This window comes from Phyllopteryx taeniolatus, chromosome 13 (genome assembly GCF_024500385.1).
Source record: "Phyllopteryx taeniolatus isolate TA_2022b chromosome 13, UOR_Ptae_1.2, whole genome shotgun sequence".
Taxonomy (NCBI): Eukaryota; Metazoa; Chordata; class Actinopteri; order Syngnathiformes; family Syngnathidae; genus Phyllopteryx; species Phyllopteryx taeniolatus.
Window position 1 is genome coordinate 8,987,109 of NC_084514.1, and position 20,062 is coordinate 9,007,170.

At 43.1% G+C, this 20,062-nt stretch overlaps 2 protein-coding genes, 1 long non-coding RNA gene and 1 other non-coding gene across 5 annotated transcripts; 2 read left to right on the forward strand and 2 right to left on the reverse strand.

Annotated features, from left to right (window-relative positions):
• The first annotated feature begins 1,060 nt into the window (after positions 1-1,060).
• Positions 1,061-14,643, forward strand: LOC133488113 (guanine nucleotide-binding protein G(I)/G(S)/G(O) subunit gamma-2). 2 transcript variants are annotated; one of them, XM_061795595.1, is made up of 5 exons: positions 1,061-1,182; positions 5,038-5,119; positions 10,572-10,643; positions 13,004-13,099; positions 13,828-14,643. In XM_061795595.1, the coding sequence occupies exons 4-5, from the start codon at positions 13,013-13,015 to the stop codon at positions 13,954-13,956; spliced, it is 216 nt and encodes a 71-aa protein (XP_061651579.1). In that variant the 5' UTR covers positions 1,061-1,182; positions 5,038-5,119; positions 10,572-10,643; positions 13,004-13,012; the 3' UTR covers positions 13,957-14,643. The 2 variants fall into 2 exon arrangements, with proteins under 2 accessions (XP_061651579.1, XP_061651578.1); XM_061795594.1 differs by lacking the exon at positions 1,061-1,182 and adding an exon at positions 3,046-3,204.
• Positions 11,641-13,088, reverse strand: LOC133488114 (uncharacterized). The gene is made up of 2 exons (XR_009791560.1): positions 12,949-13,088; positions 11,641-12,015 (listed from the first exon to the last, which is right to left on the reverse strand). It is a non-coding gene; the product is annotated as an uncharacterized LOC133488114 (long non-coding RNA).
• Positions 14,644-16,818: 2,175 nt separating the features above from the next.
• On the reverse strand, positions 16,819-16,901 carry trnal-cag (transfer RNA leucine (anticodon CAG)). The gene has a single exon. It is a non-coding gene; the product is annotated as a tRNA-Leu (tRNA).
• dusp23b (dual specificity phosphatase 23b) lies at positions 16,895-19,777 on the forward strand. Its single transcript, XM_061795472.1, has 3 exons — positions 16,895-17,043; positions 17,801-18,071; positions 18,413-19,777. The coding sequence occupies exons 2-3, from the start codon at positions 17,802-17,804 to the stop codon at positions 18,596-18,598; spliced, it is 456 nt and encodes a 151-aa protein (XP_061651456.1). The 5' UTR covers positions 16,895-17,043; position 17,801; the 3' UTR covers positions 18,599-19,777.
• Positions 19,778-20,062: the final 285 nt, after the last annotated feature.

Sequence of the window (20,062 nt, forward strand, 5' to 3'; positions counted from 1 at the left end):
TATTTTTTTTTGTTTGAGTTTCAAACTTCACCCAGCGCTCGTATCGCAAGTTTGCACTTTCAAGTCGAAGCAAAAAAAAAAAAAAATGCAGAATGACGGCTCGTATCTCGAACTAATAAGTCTCCTCACTCGTATCTCAAGGCACAATTGCACTTGAAAGTTAAAAACAACTGAACTGTCCTTAACAAATGTACTGTCATGAATTGGAAGAAAACGTTTCAGACACGGAAACGTTACACATTTTGCACATTCAATTCAATGATTTTATCCCCCCCTCCACCGCTAGAGGGAGCCACCGTGCCACTAGTGGTACTAGTACCTCTCTTTGAGAATCACTGTATCCAGAGATCTGTTCGTGGATGTATAAGCTGATTATTATGTTTTATTACCCAAGGATCATCTGTAGCTTAGATTTTTTTGACAAGTCGCTAATCCACATTGCATAAAGTGTGGAACTTTACCCCAAGACTGGGAACTTTAGGAGGACAATCGTGTTTCTGGACCACTGGAATTATTGCCTAATTTAGTTCTGAGGTAATTTATCAGAGCCAAAAGAAGACTTTTGAGGACGATTTTATTTTATTTTTTTTTATTATTGATGTAGCTTTTAATAGGGTCAATTTTTCATCGCCTGATTCAAATTCTCCTTTATTGATCACTAATGCCTCACATATTTTCTTACATAAATCAGTTGTTGTGTTGTCATCGTAAAGTTAATGCCATTAGCCTAATAGCGTGATTGCCCAAGTCATTTTTTGAACATTTTCAGAAACAAGTAAAAACACCCGAAAAATTCAACAAACACGACGAGTCCTGTTGCCTCGATTCAACTTTTGCAGATGACTGACGCAAAGAAAAAAAAACATTGTTAATTTGGTATTTTTCTTATTGATATTTTAACAGTTAAATTGGAATGAAGTGAGTTTGAACGAGTCCGCCAAGTGTTCTATTGGGTCAACGATGTACACACGTGCTTTGAGATATGAGTTTAATTCGTTCCGTGACCACGCTTGTGTCTCAGAACACTCCTACCTCAAATCATGCTGCTGCTCCTTCTGGTATGCGCGCCTTGGCCACCTGGGGGCAGTATAATACTTGGATTGACACGGAGACAGCGGAGCACACGTCAAAACTCCTCAGCAGTTATCAAAAGTCACAGACGATAAAAAGAGTATGATGCCTGTGAGTATTGTTATATTATGTGTCGACCCACTGTTTGTGTTCAGATATGCGTTGCCACAAGGGTGAAAACACCAACACATAGATGCTATGGCGTTTTGCATCGTTTGTTAGCATCAAGCTAAGTGGACTTTCCTGAGACAAAGCAATGTGCTTGTCGCAAGCAGCTACTTCTAGGTACCCTTATGGTAATTATGCTTTATTAAGAAAACACAATTTCTTCAAATTATTGGGTGTTTTTAGGGTGCTGGGATGGATGAATGGCATTTCAATTCATTTCGACGGGGAATATTGATTTGATAGCAGAGGAAATTGCATTACGAGCTTGGTCATGGAACGGAATAAAATCGTAAGTCAAGGCGCTACTGTACTTTTGCCAAGCATTTTTCATCATTTGTGATTTGTGACCATCTGGACGCCCACCCACAACCCCCGCCCCCACCCATCAATCCATCCATCCATCCATCCCTGCATGCATGCATGCAGGCAGCTGCTGCCCTGCCTGCCCCAATGCCTTGTGGGATTCAGCCACACAGCAGAATCGCACAGTCACTTAATACTACCACACACACACACACACACAGTCTAGTCCAATCATAATGAACAAATTACATTTGAGGGGGTGGGGCTGGTTTAGAATGTGAAAACATCACAAAACGAGCTAATTCAAGTCGACAAAAGAGAGGAGTGAGGGTCGCGGGGGGGAGGTCGTTGTTGTCGTCGGTGACGACTCCGGGAGAATCAGAGAATGGATTTCCCTCTCTGTGTTGCCATGGCGACAGCCCTGGATGGAACATGACTGATTTCGTGTACAGCTGTGCAACACCGCCAGGGGAGGGAGCGGCCAATGTGGCATACATCTTATATACAGTATAATAGTATGCATACAGTATATACAGTTTGTAGCATACTGTACATGACATATTGCATCTATGTCTATGTCAAAAGAAGACCCCGCTAGGGAGTGGGGTAGCACTTTCCACTGGTCCAAGAACCTCCGGGGGTGGTGCGAAGTCTGACTGAGCATATCAGAGTGGAAAATTTTCGTTCCAGAAGCTGCAATAGTGCATTTCCATTGCAGGAGCTTTACCTCAGAACGAGGAACTATTGTCTAAATGTAGGTCTGGGTTAATGCACTGCTGTTTGGTTTGCGGGAACTGTTGTCTGAATTTGTATATTTGTAATAATATGTGACTGGGCCCAATGAAGACCCTGTTTAAGAGGTCTGGGAACTTCAGGGGCAGCGGTGTACCTTTTGGTTCTCGGAACTAGTTTGCATAATAGGGCACTTCGACAGCAACAACTTAAACTTGGAACGTGAAACTTTAGGAACACCGTCTCTTAGCGTTCACACACAATTTTTTTGCTGGTTTTTTGTGTGTGCGTAATTTTTCCATGGCCAAACTCACATTTGGATCCACTTTGTTGAAAAAAGCCACAATCATTAGCCTGTCCAGCAAACTAGCATTCAACAGTAGCAACCTAACGTAACATTCCTGTTCAACGAAGAGCATTTACAGTAAAGCGAGCCCTGCCACCGTAAATATATCGCAAACTATGATCCCAAATGACGGGAATATCATTTCAAACTGTTTTTACGTTCCCCTTGAAGATAAATGGTTGACAGATTGTTTGATTTCCAAATAATGCACAGCAATTACGCTATTCCGAGGCTATTCCCTGCTTGTTCTGCCGTACAAAGGTGGTTGGTTATACAGTGTATCAGCGGGGTGGGGGGGGGGGGGGGGGGGGGGGGGGGGGTTCCGGCTAACATTTTGTTTACATGATGGACAGAGCGTGCCGACGATCGCAGACAGAGAGAGAGAGAGAACAGAGAGGGGAGGAAGAGGAGGAGGAGGAGGGGGTGTATCTTCTTGCAGGCTGGCTGGAGGGTGGAGACTGTGGCAGCGGCAGGCGAGGAGAGGGAGGCAGGGAGGATCTCAGCCAGGGAGAGCAGGGAAGAGCAGGACAGCGTGGATGTAAGCTCGACTCCACTGGACTGGATGCGTTTTGGCTCCACATCGGGTAAACGCGGACAAAAAAAATACTTTTTTTTTTTAAATGTTGTTTAATTTTCAATGAAATCGTGACACACCACTGGGTGTGATGCCACTTGATTGATTGTGATGCTGCTAGTGGATTTACATGAGGAATCCCCCCCCCCCCCCCCCCCCCCCCCCCCCCCCCCCCCCCCGATTCCCCACGAGCGAAAGAAAAATTCCCCCTGCTGGATGAAATTCAAGGATGAAAAGAGGGTGGAGGGGTAAAGCTCTGATCATTCCGGAACGTTTTCCTTCCTAGAGCGTTACGTCGTGGTCAGAGGAGAAGGGGGGGTGGGGGGAGGGTCCGATTTTTCATCAAGCATACCCAAGAAAATTGTACGCAGCACGAAGGCATTGCCAAGCTTACGCTAAATCTCTTGTGGTCTTTGTGTAGCATATCCGGGCCTGTTTAGCATTTAGTGTCTGAAGGCCACCAAGACGCCACCGAGACAAAAACACCAGAGGTTAACAAGTGTTGCAAAACATCAGAGCGACAAACAAGAACAGGATGACGAGGGAATTGTCGAGTGACTCGACGATTCCGCTGGCTGAGATGATGATGGTGTGTGCGTGTGATCCGAGATCCGAGTTTAAACAGAAAAAGCGGGTTTGTCAGGGAGTGTAAACGGCCTCTGGGCTAATAGTCTTGGAAGGATGACGTTGAGCTAAAGGCCTTTTTTTGTATTCGTCACACGTGTTTGCTCCTGACAAGTGTTGATTTTTGCTTTTGATGAGCTTGTCTTACAGGTGCACAGCAGGCCACAGTATAGAATCCAAAGACCTACAGCACATAGATGGGTCTTTATGGAACTGAGTCCACCAAATGATCTTTTGGCACAAGGACCAACCAAACAAGTCTCAGTTGTCCTTAGAGACAAAAAGATCCGAAGTTTGTTCAGGATTTAAAGTAAATAAATCTCTATGAAGGTCTCAAGTCTTTTAAGGGGAAAACCTTTAGACTCTCAAAGTCACGTTGTCCACGTTAAGACCATGTCACCAAAAACATCGGATGTTTCTTGCCAGTCTCCATGTCACGTCAGAGATCGAATTTTCCTGAGGCAGCTTTAGGCCTCAAGTCTACTATCAGACAAAGGACGTGGACGTTCTGAGGAAGTTCAAGACCGACACAGATGAAGCTCGATTGAACCAAGGCCACCAAAAGTAACCAACCAACCAAGTCTGAGTTTTCCTGACAGAAAAAAAACACGACATGCTTCTCTGAGTCTTACAGCAGCCTGGAGTTTACCAGACCTTGAGACAAAAATTCCACCAGTCCCTACCAAGTCTCAGTTTTGAAAGTTCCAACCAACCAGGTCTTTGTTTTTATCTTATAGACAGAAAGATTGGATGTTTTTTGTTGTTGTTGTTCATATCAAGACCTATGTAGATAAGTCTTTATGGAACTGAGTCTATAACTGAGTCAACCAACCAAGGCTCAGTTGTCCTTACAGACAAAAAGATAGGAGGTCTCAAATGAGTAAATATATGGGAACTCAAAGTGGAGTTGTCCACGATAAATCCATATCACCCCTGAATTTCAGGTTTTGTTGCATAACAGAGTTCAGAATCTGAGGGGTTAACTTCCAGGTCAAGTTAAGAACTACGTGGATGAGGCTTGATGGAAGGAACCAAGTCTACCAAAAGATAGACTTTTCCAGGTTGGGACTAAGGGTTCCAACAAATCCGCCAAGTCTTAGTTTTTCTGCTGAATGTGTATTTTTGTGTCAAAGCAATCAAGTCCTTTGCTCTTTGACAGTCTGAAGGCGAGTTGTGCTGATTTAGTTCTTGTCACCTCAGACATCTTTTACCTTTTCAGGACAAGATCTAAAGGAGTCAACAGATAAAAATCTTGGATGTTTCTTCGAGTCTCTGGGACTGTTTCAAGTGGTGTTATCCAGGTAAGGTCCATGTCAGAGGTCTTTTGGCTCGTCATCAGGTCAAGAACTAACTGAGTATTGCTGGATCTAAGTGTCACTGCTTTTGAGTCACCGATACGCTTGAGTTTTTCTATTGTGGCTGTAGGTTGGAATCAGGTTCTACACGCAATCCACCAGTCCTTCTGGTTTAACTAACCAATTCTTACATTTACTTACAAAAAGATTGGCTGATTATTTAATACTCTCTGCAGTTAAGTCAACCAAAAAAAAAAGTTTGAGTGCCGAATCTTGTCAAAGTAAGTCTCATGGTCACAATTATCCAGGTTAAGTCTATAGATGTTTTTCTTCAAGACTAGGTGCAGCTAAATCCGTAGCTCTCGAGTCTTGCAGCACCAAGTCTTGACAATCCAAGTCTTGGGCTAGGACTTGGGTCCAAGATTGGGGTTGGGTGTTTGGTGCCTTCCTCAAGGGGCGAGAAGTGAATGGGCACCTTTTGAAGCAACCAATCCCAATTCTCCAGGAGGCCATTCCCTCCAGTTCTGAAACCGAGTCTTTACAGTCAACCCCTTGAGCAATTAATACACCAAGAGTAAGATTCTCTGACCAATCATAGACTTGGATTTTGTTTCTAGTTTGCAGTTGTAGTCAAAGATTTTGCTATAACTGGAATCGGACTTGCCGAAGTGCTAGACCACAGGTGTCCAACTGGTGGCCCGGGGGCCAGATCCGGCCCGCCACATCATTTTATGTTGCCCGCGAAAGCAAATCAAAATTGCTCATTGTGTTCTGGCGTAATGCCATTGACATATTCCCGAGCATTTTTTTGTGTTACCAATCCCCCTTTGAAAAGGAATGTAATAGCTGAAAAACATGTTTTTATAGGCTTCTGATTTCAAAACTGGTAATTCATCAATGTGTTGTGTATACAGTATGTAATTAGAACATATGTGGTAATCTTTCATTTATATGGGTTCACAGTCGTGGCGGCCCGCCGAGGGAAGTCATAACTACGATGTGACCCGTGACAAAAATGAGTTTCACACCCCTGTATCTAGACCATCCAGTTTGTTAAAAGTTTAAAGAAAGATCACTTTGAGGACTCCAGAGTCTCAGTAGAGCGCCCCCACCCCCCTCCCCCTCCCTCCTGCACTCTCAGCATAATCTAAACAAGGCCGGATGTTTGTCATATTGTTAACAGCCCAGCAGTCTGGCACTGTTATTCTTGGCCGGCTGATTGGTTCCAGAGGAGCTGTATGTTTATCTCCACTGCACTAACAGCCACACAGTTTCAAGTTCTACCTTAACTCTGCAACCGCAGTGACATCTTTCTACATTCCCGCAAATATTCGGTTCTGGTCTTCCAACTTGGAAACATAAAAGTACGCCTCATGTTGCATCTAGCGCTCTGTAGTTGCTGCTCTCATGCATTGTTTCTACCCCACTTAACCACTGTGCGGTTACATAACTCGTGATTTCAAGGTTTTAACCCTTTTGGAATGTCAGGCAGTTGTATTTATTTATTTTTTTAAATCAACATTTCACGGCGGTAGAATTGTTCTTGATTGGCCGTCACCGCTTGAATCCGACAGAGAAGACACAGCGGGACGCCATCGTTTGATCTGCGAAACATAAGAGAGCACGTTTGCGCTCCCTGGAGCAATAAGCCTTCTCCCCGCTGTCTCCTCAACTCCCAGGAGATACATCATTTCCTGGGCCACTGCCTCCTGCCAATCCCCCGCCCCTCCCCCTCCACGCACCCCACCCATCCTTCTGGGTCCTAGATTAACCTCCAAAACACAAACACACACACACACATACGCACACACTACAGTGTGCATATAAGGTAGCAGGATGGGCAGGGTGTGCCGGGGGTGTCGCAGATGTCCGGGCTAATGGAATGATGACAGGTGGCGGTGGGCCGACTGTGAGGCAGCGGGAGAGAGTGGAGAGTCTTGTCTTACTTTAAGGTATTTAAAAAAAATAAATAAATAAAAAAAATAAAATGGATTTTTCATTTCATTGCCTCCGCCAAGTGCAAACGCGATGGCTGTTTGTTTGTCGGGCAGTTAGTTCTGTGGAATTACTTCCCGGTTTATGGAGGACATGCGATTTTGCGGGATCTCCGAGGTCGAAGTCTCTCGGGTGATGGGAACAAATGATGCGTATAGGAATAAACCCTGCAAGCTAATGGAGCGTTCTAATGACACGCTAAGTCCTTTAAATATCCTCCCTTCATTTGTCCCAATCGACAAAAAACATCAGCTTTACAAAATCTGATATGTTAATAGTCATCCTCTGTTTACGACGAGTTCCATTCCTATGGCGGAAATTTATACGCACGTTGGAACACAGTCCCCAATCTATGCTAACACAGAAGTCATAATTACAGTAAATATTTGCGTTGAGCCATATTCGTTCCTTACTGCCAAAGTGGCTTGGAAAAAAACTGTATGGCACAAGATGCGTCTTGCATCTCTTAAGGGTGAATGGTGTATTGCTCTGCGTTAGCGCAACGGGCTAATGATTACAGCGACAAGACAAGAGACGCTCAGCTACACCCTGAGACCTACGGCGGAGGCCGAAACAAAGAAGTGAGGTCCAACGCGATGACAAAAACTGATGATATGACGTAATATCGTCTTCCGTTGCATTGGAACGCAACACCGGCCGAGTGACTTATGACATCTAATCCGGTACAAAAAAGCCTGTCCTTGAGCAGGAGCAAGGACGCCACACCGCAATCGTCTACATCAACTTCGAAGCGCATAATAGTAACTCCAGATAATTAGCTTAACGTCGAGGGTAAATGGCGGCCGTTAATCAAAAAATGGCCGAGGCTGGTTGTAAAGTCGACAGGGACGGTGTTCCCCTCGTTCTGCAGGTGGCAGCTCGAGAAAGTCGGCCTGATGCGGGACGACCAGTAATTTCGTGAGCAGCGAGTCTAGGGTTTTCAACTCCCCGCTCTGGTCGCAGTCCCTTAAACACAAGCGGCTTTTTAGTCGTATCAGAGGCAAAACGGCCGAACTGGCATTCATTCACCTGGACTTTGCAGACGGAACTCACTGAAGTGGTTTTGTAGCGCACTTTCAGACGGCTGTTGCGATTTTACACGTTCAGATAATTAGACTTGTGGCCACGTCAGTGCGAAAGTTATCTCCGTGGGCATTTTTTCTGTGCATTGAGCCGCTTTTGAGTCGGGGTGGGGGATGTTTGGGTCGTCCCTCTGTGGACTCTGGCAGTTTAATCACTCTACCTCCAGGGTCCAGATTGCAGGGCCAAGGACACATGTTTAATTACCACGCTGTGATGCCGCACCCTGGGCTTCACAATGAAAGGACACTCCCTGCCTGCCTGCCTGCCTGGCCGTCTTCATTTCTCTTTGACACGCGAGACAAAAAATAGACAAGCTAATTAGCTTTGCGCAGAAAGGAAGAGAGAAGGAGGAGGGAAGCGTGTCTTGGGGGTGGGGGTGGGGGGGTCAAGTACAGACAAGTAGATATAAGAGTAACAGATTGTGAGTCTCAATGGGGCCCGCAATTAACCCCCCGCAACACAAGCGTCGGTTCATTAACCCCGAGCACATCCCATAATAGGCTACGTGATGTTCCTATATTACTGTAAGGAACAACAAGGGCTCTATTTTCGTGGACTGATTAAATCAGTGCCATATCTGTGCCTGGAGGCGGGGATAGACGGGGTTGCGGTAATTCGTATTTATAGGGAAAAAAAAAAAAAAAAAAAAGGGGGCGGTCTGCGCCGCTGTAGCCACCAATGGAAGCGGCTCGTCTCATTCCCTTTAAATGCGGCGCAATAATCTCGCAGGTAGACTTCTCGAGCCGTGCATAACCGCAGCGATCCGTGCATTGTCACTGCTCTTGGGCGCCGTGGCAACAGACAACTTTAGCGGCCCTTTTGTGCCCTTTCTATCGTAAATATCCAACCCCTGTGCCGTGTATTAGCCTTTGTAATCAACTCATTATAATCAGCGACTCTTACGATACATTTGGATTCAATATTTAAGAATGATTTGTTTTTAAACATAGGTCCAATCTAATTGCCGGCAGTGAATCATTAAGTACAGTTTTATTTTCCTGTCTTTGAGTAGCGTTAGCAGTGTAGTGAGTCATTTTAATATATATGTACTTGCTTTTTTTTTTTTTTTGCTAATGGATGCTTTTCTGCCACGCCGCATCAGTGCGGGATTTACGGCAGCCGGAATTCCCTTCCTCTGCAGATCTGCTCATGCGGAGTAATTGGTCCATTTATCAGAAGCGGCAGACAGCGAGCGTCACGTGTGCGCAGACAATGACGCCGTCGAGGCGAGGGAAAAAGGAGGATGATCCGCTCGAAGCAGGATGTGGGCTACCTAAAGCGCGTGGGCCACAAACGGCAAAAGTCGTTCAAATGTGGTGGCGATATGCAGAGAGAATTCCCTGGAAATGCCCCAAATCAAAGAAATATAAAACAAAAACAAAAAATAAGACGACCAGTGTGTTTGACAGCATAGATTCTTTTTCTTTTCTTTTTATTTCTGTGTCCTGTCATGCTGAACATGCGTGTCGGGTTTAGTTTAAATGGGATGCACAGTCGGTGGCTGCTATCGCGTGCCGTGTTCCGTGTGAATTGAGTGGCGGGTGCTCCCATTGCAGGCCGGATTGTGTGTAAATCAAACGCACGAGACCCCCGTAATCAGCGGCTCGAAACCAAAATGGCCAAACACCTGTCCATTTGACAGCTTAGGTTCCTGTTTTAGATTTGTCAACGAAGATGTTGGCATATGCCAGTGATTTCTGTAAATCTTAAAATGACACTCTCGGGTTCCTTCCCCCCCCCCCCCCCCCCTTTTACCTCATTGAGCATTCAGCGCTTTACCGGACGGCCACTCCTTGGGATTGAAGCAACAGTGCTGAACTTTCTCCATTTAAAGTATCGACAATTTGTTTAACTGTGGACTGATGAACAGCAAAACTTTGAGGGATACGTTTTCCAGCTTTCTACGAGTCGACAGTTATTAATCGTTGCTTTTACCCGAACTCTTTTTCTCAGTTTTTGTGCTATGATGCACATGCGTGCCGGATTTCGAGTCTGTCCGACGCACTGGTGCCCGGTGTTGGAGAGTAACTCATCACATGTAATGAGATTATTTACTGTCATTTAATTAGAAAATAGATGTAACTGAAATACATTACATTACTGGGAGAAAAAGTGTAATTCAATTACATTTGCCTCTGGAAATTTTCATGATTAGAATTTTATTTATTTTTATTTATTTATTTTTTTCATATCACTTCCTTATGCTAAAGCCGACGTTTGTGATTGGCTCTCTCTGGTCATGTGCCATTTTGCCATTTTCTCAAACATGACCTATTTTTCCCAATATGACCTCGAAGCGCCACCTTGTGGTGCAATCTTTAAAAAAAAAAATGTTTGAAGTTTTTTTTTTTTTTTTTTTCCTTTCCCCTCTTTCACGCAGTGTGGACCGAGCTCGACGCGCTGATTTGAGCTGCAGACACTGAGGCGGAGCGCGGCGGCGTGAGCGGACGAGGTAAAGACGAGCTCCTCTTTGTGAATGAACGGTCGCACAGCGCTGACCAGTTGCGATGAGACGAGCCAGCTGACCACGAATCGAGCGCCTATCGTCCGATTTGTTCCTTTGTGACGTCCCGTGACCTTTTATTGCTGACGCACACACGCATGGTCATCCGATGCGAGACCCTTCTCCCTCTAATTAGCATTGCAACATGCTTTTAAAACACAAGACATGCATTTACAGCATATACCATCAGCAAGTGCTTTAATTCTGTTGCTTTCAATTTCTTTGTGAATTTAGCAAACTAAGCATCTCAACTTAGTTTCGATGACTTAAACAACTAATAATAACTAATAATAATAAAAGCCGGACCAAACTTCAGCCCCCGAAGTCGGTTTGCCTGAGCAACGTGCAAATTGGTAGACATGTCTAAGTCTCAAGAAGCCACGCCTGCAAAGAGGCAGAATGTCTGCCATTTTTGTTTTCAAGCAGCCATCTTAGTGTCATTTTGGCCAGTTCCAATGGCCTTCAAAGTCGGACTACTACGAGACATATTGTATGATTGCTACCGAATTAAAATGTATATTATTGCATTTTAATAATAATAATAATACATTCAAATGTTTAAAAAACAATTCATAATCAGTAAATCAAAAATATACTAAAATGAAATCTAAGTGGGTGAAACAAAATCAAGCCAAACAAATAAAGTGCAAAAATAACTGAATAAAAAATGACAAATAAAAAGTGCGCTCAGATGAAAAATAAATAGATGAAACAAAACTAAGCGTGTGTCACTTTTAATGCTAACAAGGCTAACAAAGTCCTAGTTTTGCGCCGACACCCCAGAAACCTGAAAGCGCAACGCGCTAGCGTTCTGCTGGCCCGTTTTAAACGCCTCCCCCGAGCCGTGAAACAATGCCCTCGATACAAACGATGACTTTGACCCGTTAATCGCGCACGGGAAGTAAACCTCGACCCCATTTGGACTCCGGAGTCTCCAAAGCGCGGGCGCACTATTCCGAATAATCGATTACGCGATCGTGGATTCGTGAAGAGCGAAAACATGAATAGGCGGGAGTTCACTGTAAATGTGTTTATTTGTGTCAAGGGGGTGATAAAACGGTCATTTACCAACTTGCAGCAAGTGTGGCATATTTATTGACCTGCTGAGAAGGCGTGTGTGCGTGCGTGTGTGTGTGTCTATCATCCATCATTATTAACCCGCAGCGCACCAACAGAGATCAATCGTAAGCCCACACCGAGTCATGCCGCTGCGGAGGAAGGACGGTCGGCAGGGGGGCGATGGCGTCGGGTCACGGGGGTCCGCGCGCCATCTTCACACTGCTGTCAGCTAATCCGTCAGCTTCTAAGACTTGAGGAGCAACTGCGGACAGGAAAAGCGTGTGTCAATCAAGATTTCCGTGTTGAAACGAGTGGAAGTCAATCAAATCGAAAAGAAATGCATTTGGAAATACTAACATAATTCTTTTTCATTTTTTTTTTAAACTATAACAAATGAATAATCATGAAATATATCATGAAAAATAATCATAAATGAAACAAACCTACGTTCCAAAATGACTGCGAAAATATCGATAAAGTAAAAGGGAATAAAAAAATGAAATACATACTACAACAAAACTAAATGCAAACAATAGCATCCTTTAATAAATACTAAATAAAATCATGTTTACATGCAGTAAATAAATGGGAAAATAAATTAACAAAATACTAAAATGGAAATTAAAAAAGAAAACACGATACAACAAAATTAAACAAATACTAAAACAATCAAATGCAACGGGTAGAATAATTCAACTAAATCATAATTTTAAAATAGTAACTGCATGAATAAAAAAAAAAAAATACAATTATGAAGTATTAAGATAATAAATGCATACATTATATTTCTAAAAAATACTTCACAAAAATTAAAGCAAACAATTCCAAAAAGTAAAATATAGCTAAAAAGTGTCATATGAAACGTTCACAGTGACATTCTATATTTATATTTTCTATATTCTATATTTAAGATTCAGTCGAGCCTCCATGTAAGCCTGTCATTTCTTAAAAATGTAGTGAGTATTGCTGCAGCCCTTGAGTTGCGATATCAACACGTGTTTATTGATCGGTATCATGTTTATAAAATTAATGCAGAATCGGGCCAATCCAGTGAACTATTTGAAATAGACAAAGCAGCGCCCCCACCTCGCTCACCCATTAGCCCCCAGGCCGCCTCACACCGCCAGCAGCCGCCTAGCGACCGAGGCCATAAATAAAATGGCTGCGTGCCTGTGATAAAACAGCGGGCGCGTACCGTACGCGACGTATGACGGCGGTGCAGTCACGTGATCCCGTTGTCTCCCGTGCAGACCGTGCCCATGGCGAGCAATAACACGGCCAGCATCGCACAAGCCAGGAAGCTGGTGGAGCAGCTCAAGATGGAGGCCAACATCGACAGGATAAAGGTGAGCCGAGGGGCCGTGGCCTGGCGACAGAACGGGTGACACGACCAGTTGGGGAAGTGGGATTATTTCTTCCTACCGAATTCAATCGACCCTAACCAGGATAAGCGGTGTTGAAAATGGATGGATGGACAAATGTCAAAGCATTGAAATAGTACATTTACAGCTAAGTTTTACTTTCACTTTTCTCTACTTTTTGCATTTTTACTTGAATTTAACATTTACCTTTTTTATTTTGCACTTATGGTCATTTTATTTAAAAATGCCAATTCTTCTCCAAATTGTACGATAATTGAAATGTAAAAAAAAAAATCGATTTATTTTGATTAGATTTAAATTGAGATATTTATTTTACTTATTTTATTGTAATGTTTTAATTATACTATCCTTGAAAGTTTACACATATTTTGTAATTAAATGCAACTTTTTAATTTAAATTTTACAGTTTAAAATTTGCCTTTTATTAAAAATGCATTTTTATTTCCACTTAGATTTAAAGCATACAATAATTAAACACTTCATTTATTGAAAATGTTCATTTCATTTAAATGATCCAATTATTTCTATTTGAATTGTACATTTATTAGCTTTAAATGTAAACTTTAGATTTTAATTAAAATTGAACTTTGAATTATCCATCCATTCTCAATACCGCTTATCCTGTTCAGGGTTGCGGGGCTGCTGGAGCCTCATTTTTCTTTCGCCGTCAACACGTGCTTGTGTGTTTTTAGGTGTCGAAAGCAGCGGCAGACCTGATGTCTTACTGCGAAGCGCACGCCAAAGGGGACCCGCTGCTCTCGCCGGTTCCCGCCTCGGAGAACCCCTTCCGGGAGAAGAAGTTCTTCTGCGCCATCTTGTAAAAAAAGAAATACAGAAAATAAAAGGCAACGCCACCGACACCGTGCGTGGGAAATTTGGAGGCGTGTGTGTGTGTGTGTGTGGAGTGGGGGGGTTCGAAATGTTCTTGAATCTCATCCATGGATGGGAAGCGTCGAAGGGAGTTTGTGGTTTTTGTTCATTTGTTTAGAGGTGTGTGTGTGTGTGTGTGTGCGTGTGTGCGTGTGTTCGACTGTCACAAGGTAGGACTACAAGATAAACTTCTCTCCCTCTGCTAGACGCCACCTGATGGCCGAAACGCTCATTTAAGTGGTTCCTCTTACCTGGATATATCTTTCTATAACTCTGTGTTGTTGTTTTTTTTTTATTATTATTATTAATTTTTTTAACCCATAAAGCTAGTGACAGTGGGTTGTTTTGGAACACTCGATGGTGTGGTCTTATTTTCGACATACAGTACTGAGTAAATTTAGAGGGGGGGGGGGGGGGGGGGGTGTCTATGGGACATTCTGTTTTTCCTTTCCCAACACCGAAATCTTCTTTTTACTCTTTGTACAAAAACAAAAATGATATGCGAGTAAAACTGTGATGTGCTGGAATCTGTGGTCTTCTGCTTCTTTTTGTGACTGCATAACATACAAGTACTAAAATAATAAAATACTACAAATAAGTTACAAAATAAATAGCGACATGTTGACCGTTACAACTAATGGCGTTATGACTCTTCAATTTACAGCCAATCAGCTTGGCAAATTATTCCTATCCGATAGAATTTGGCCAATCAAAGTGAAGACATGTTGGAATGACGTCCAACACTTGACCAATCACAGCGAAGCAATGTTAAAGCTGCCGTTTGGGCATTTTAGTGATATAACTAACAAACTTCTTGAAAAAAATAATAAAAATAATTCTCTGTTTTGAACTCAAAATAGGCCATTTCCGTGAATCATACAGATCCGATGAGTTTTCTTCAGGCGGTGACATCCATTCCACACATCCACCATCCACACGCAAACGTTACTACGCGGAGGACTAATATGCTGGCGCATCGGCCTGAGGTTCCGCCGGCCCTAGGCCGTTTTTGGATAAATCACAGGAGTTGACGAGACCAGAAAAAAACACTTCCGCCGTTTCTGCTGTTAAGAAGTAACGGTACTTTTACTCCATTACAATGATCTATATGTCGGTCGCAACTTTTATTTAACAATTATTGCTTATTTATCAACTATTTCGTGAACGACACTACGATTTAGACTTCCGCATTGGCGCTGTTTGCTTACCAATCAAACGACACAAGAAAGGCACATGACCTCACACAACGTCTTCTATTGGGATTCCCGGGCATAGATATTAAAAATAGACAAGCCAGCCGGCTGATCGTCGTGCCTACGTGGCGGCCATGTTGGGAAAGTTGTCGTTAGCATGAAGGCAACCGCGCGCAACTCGTCGTGTTTGCATTTAGACGAACAAAAACAACAGCTTTCATGTATTGTAGAAGTTGTCTGCCACTCTCTGCCCAAACGTGGATATTTCAGCTCACTCATAACTTGAGAAAACACCGTGCAGTAAATTGCAGATGTTTTGCATACACACACGCCCACTCACAGCATAATCAGAATTTTGGGAATTTTAATTGTAATTTTGTAATATATATATATATATGATGTTCATGCTGTGGTTAAAAAAAGTTAATCACTATATTGACTCAGTACTTGGGTAATTCTTTCACTCTATACTTTTTACTCTTACTCAAGTCATTTTTTGGAGGACTACATTTGACTTTTTCTTGAGTCACATTATTGTCAAGTAACAGTATTCTTACTTAAGTACAATATTTGGCTGCTCTACCTACCTCTGGAGCGGACATCTTCTATTGCTAGTCTTACGTTTAAGCATCATTTTTGCTCATCAGAGCAGCCTGTGTCGTATTTGTTGCGCTCGTCTTTTGTATTTTCGCGTTGAGATGCTGCGGGTCGTGGCCCTCGCTGCGCTCCCAGCGGAACTGCGAAGCACACGTAACATCGGCGACAAGAGTTGATCCGCTAGTACATCTTGTATTAATTAGGAAACGCGGCAACATTTATCTCATTAGTTTACGGATGTTAAAATTAAATGTATTAAGCGACGAAGCAATGTTTGGGATTATGTCACAACACAAAATGAACTAACTTCAAATTTAGCAATGGAGAAAAAATAAAAACAGAAAAATATTGTACTTAATATTTTCCTGGAGGATGCATTTGGGATTGTCCTTTGAAGTTGGTAATATTGAAAAATGCAGTGAAACAGACGATTGTACTCAATTCTTTTCCAGAATGAAAGCGCTTAAAGAGGAGGATGCTATTCATGCGGCAGAGCTTCAAGCTAGCGTCAGGTGCAGGTGGAGATGGGCCTGGCTCAAGTTGTAGGCCAAAACAAAAAAGCAAAGAAATGAGGCAAATTTCATTTGAAATTGCAGATGTTTTGCATCAACATGTACTTGAGCGGTGGAAATAAATGTTTTTCTGTGTGAAGAAAATGTGTTTATTTTGCCTTATTGTACTCTTCAAAGTCTTCCAGATTGCTTAATTTATGTTAAAATCCAAAACATTCTCTGCGGGAGTCTTCAATAAACCTACCGCACATGTTTTGGGAGGTGGGAGGAAAACGGAGTGCCCAGAGAAAACCCACAGAGGAGAACATGCAAACTCCACATAGGCGGGGCCGGGATTTGAACCCCTGTGAGACTGTGAGGCAGACGCTCTAACCAGTCATGCACCGTGCCGCCCATTACATTACATGCTCGTCACGGTTGCTTAGAACATTATTAAACATAGTTTTTCAGGAATAATACGTTCAAAAAAAAGAGAGTAACAGAGATTTGAAAGAGCCGTGAAAAGGAAAGCTGTCAGAAGTGGGATTCGAACCCACGCCTCCAGGGGAGACTGCGACCTGAACGCAGCGCCTTAGACCGCTCGGCCATCCTGACGTGCTACGTAACTGGTATCTCGTCTATATAGATTTGCGCTATTCAGTGCCAACTACCCACAATGCCCATGTTTAGAGGCGTGAAGTTATTTAACAGGCGGAACTGGACGTTGTAACTCGTATTTGTTCTGTTCTGTTGTGAGGTGAGAACCCCTCTGTCCTCCCCTCCACTGAAAAGTGACTGAGTTCACGACCTTAATTGTAGTATTTTGGTCGGTCGACGGGGGCCACTTGCTGTTAGCCGTCCGGTTAGCTTGTAGCATTTGTTGTGCTTTCTAAGAGGCTCTTCCATGTTATTATTCAGCTACATTCAATTGTTGTTCAATTGAAACTGATTTTTTTTTCTCGTGAGAGTCTTCCCGGTTTTGTCGAAATGTGCCGCTTTTGTGTCTCTAATCCCTTAGTATGTGCTGTTCAGCAATGTCAACAATTGTGCGTCATCTGGGTTGGATGCTAGTTTAAAGTACACGTAGCAAGGCAAGTCAGCGTTGTGGTGTCGGTTTTAAAACCAATTATTTATTTATTTTTTTACGGGCGTCTCTGTAGCACTTGACCGTTTGTTTCCATGACAACAGCGTTTCGCATCCTCAAAAAAAAAAAAAAACCGAGGAAAATGTTTCTTTAAATTGAAGTTGTTGAAAAGGTAACCGTTATCCTACGACCACATTACCCTTTTGTAATTTTTCCTAAAAGCCTTCTCTAATAGAAGGTCATCCCCTCACTTGAACATAGTTCACTAAGATGGCGCCAATGCGCTATTTTATGAGAAAGTGCTTTGATGCCATCTTAAGGTTTACACACAAGGATTTTTCCAAATCCCCCAATTTCCTTTCCACTTAGTAGGGCTGCTTTCAGTCATCTTCCTTTTCTGGTACCCACAAATTTTCCTTGCGTTCTCAGAATGGCATCCACTCCTCCGAACAATTTCTCCTGGGTGGACCCGGGAAAAGTGGCCGGACTGGCCCTTCCCCGGATGGCGGCGGAGTACCAGTACCTGCTGGACCACGGCATCCAACACCTCGTGTGTCTGTGCGAGCGCAAGCCGCCCAATTACGACACGTGTCCTAAATTGCGCCTGCATCACATCAAGATAACCGACTTCACGCCGCCCTCGCCGGCGCAGATCGATAAGTTCCTCGACATCGTGAAGGAGGCCAACACCAAAGGAGAGGTACGAGCCTTCAGAAGGGTCCACGGGTCCAGTTTATCAATGTTTTTGGTTCGGTTTGTGTTGTCTCGGAGCAGTTTGGATCGGTAAATCTTGATCAGTTTCTGTAACATGACATCATAACAAAACAACAATAACTCTAACTTAATGAGGACAAGCGCAATTAAAAAAATGGGTGGATGATTCTTTTCAATTGGAACAGTTTGTTGTCGAGGTATCACTAAGGACAGAGGCGTAAAAATACGCACCGAAGTGATCATACTTGCTACTCAGGCTATTTCAGTTTTTACTCGTTTCTCCAGCCGTATTCGTATTTGGCCGCACTGACTGTCGGCCCCGTTTAGGGCGTGGCTGTCCACTGCATGCACGGCCACGGAAGAACGGGCACCATGCTGGCCTGTTACCTGGTCAAGACGAGGAAAATGTCCGGCATCGACGCCATCAACGAGATCCGCCGACTGCGCTCGGGCTCCATCGAAACCCAGGACCAAGAAAAGGCAGTGGTACAGTTTTATCAACGCATTAAATAGATAGAGGGAAGTACAGCTGTTCACAAGACAAAGTAATTGACCCCACCAAAAAAAAGATTTATAATTGCCTACAGGTGCCACAATTTTGTCTAAATCACACTTGTCAAACTCAAGGCCCGGGGGGCAGATCTGGCCCACCGCATCATTTTATGTGGCCCGCTCAAGCAAATCATGGGCATCATCTTCCACGATTCTTGCTAAAATCTGTACCAAAATTTGAAATTGTCATATTTAATCAATGGTAACATTGGATTATTGAAAGCATTTTTTTGGTTACCAATCACCAATAATTGAACAACTATTATCCTTGACTTCTGATTCCAAAAACTAGTTATCAATCAATTTGTTGTCTATAATTATGAAATAATGTGATGAGGCAATTAAACACTTGTATGGTTTCACAGTCATAACGGCCCTCTGAGGGAAACCGTAATGACAATGTGGCACATGACAAAAATTGGTTTGACACCCTTGGTCTAAATCATATATGTCTAACTCAGGCCCGGGGGCCAAATTTGGCCCACGATGTAATTATATTTGGCCCGCAAGACCATATCAAATGTATATTAGAGCTGGCCCGCCAGTATATAGCACATGCGCCACTAATATTACAAATCCCAGAATGCTTTGCTAGTGTGTTGACCATCAGTCTCGACTGGCGAGCGCCCCTTCCCTTTCTGTCGCTGTCGTTAGCAACTATGCTACCAGTCTCCTCGGGCAAATTTACACTTCCCTTTCCCAAAAATGGCCAAACGAAAGATGGAAAACAGTTAACTTCCAAGACAGGTGGGTGGCAGATTATCTGTTGACTAAAGTAAAAGACAGAGCTGTTTGCCGTGTGCGAAGCAAAGTGGCTGTAACAAAGAATATAACATCATTGAATTCATATTTTTAATGCCCTTTATCGACTCCTAGGCGGGGACTGTTAATAGTTTGAAGTTTGCCTTTTTATTGAAGGACATTTTGATTTTTTTGGGCTTGTTTTGTTGTTGGCCTTTGAAAAAAGATTTACATCAAAAAGAAAGGTCGTTGGAGATAGATAAATAGAAGCTAGAGAGACAGAAGAATTCATGTTATCAATTTAAATACAAAACAACAAACAAATGCCACTGATGTCTTTGATTGCAAATTTGATTTCTCATGTGTTTATGATATTAAATTTGATTTATTCCAGATTCAGTGTTGAAGTAAAATTTAAGTTTGTTGTCACATTTCTGCAGAGAAGGGAAGCATGCACATCGCAGTGATTTTCCATTAAATATTGAGTTTGGCCCGTGACGTTGTCCCAATTCTTAATTTTGGCCCAGCGTGAATTTGAGTTTGACGCCCCTGCTCTACTAAAGGAAGCTTCTGAACTTACTTCAGCATAGTTCCTTGGTGCGAAGGTGCCACAAGATGGCGCCAAAACAACACTTTTATTGCTTTGGCTGAGGGTAGGTTCCCCTCCCCCCCCCCCCCCCCCCC

What these genes read in the sequence shown, in the direction of transcription:
- dusp23b (XM_061795472.1), top strand. Translation starts at nt 17,802, where the DNA reads ATGGCATCCACTCCTCCGAACAATTTCTCCTGGGTGGACCCGGGAAAA. An exon ending in AGGCCAACACCAAAGGAGAG is followed by an intron (nt 18,072 to 18,412) that starts GTACGAGCCTTC and finishes GGCCCCGTTTAG; the next exon opens with GGCGTGGCTGTCCACTGCAT.
- LOC133488113 (XM_061795595.1), top strand. Translation starts at nt 13,013, where the DNA reads ATGGCGAGCAATAACACGGCCAGCATCGCACAAGCCAGGAAGCTGGTG. An exon ending in CCAACATCGACAGGATAAAG is followed by an intron (nt 13,100 to 13,827) that starts GTGAGCCGAGGG and finishes GTGTGTTTTTAG; the next exon opens with GTGTCGAAAGCAGCGGCAGA.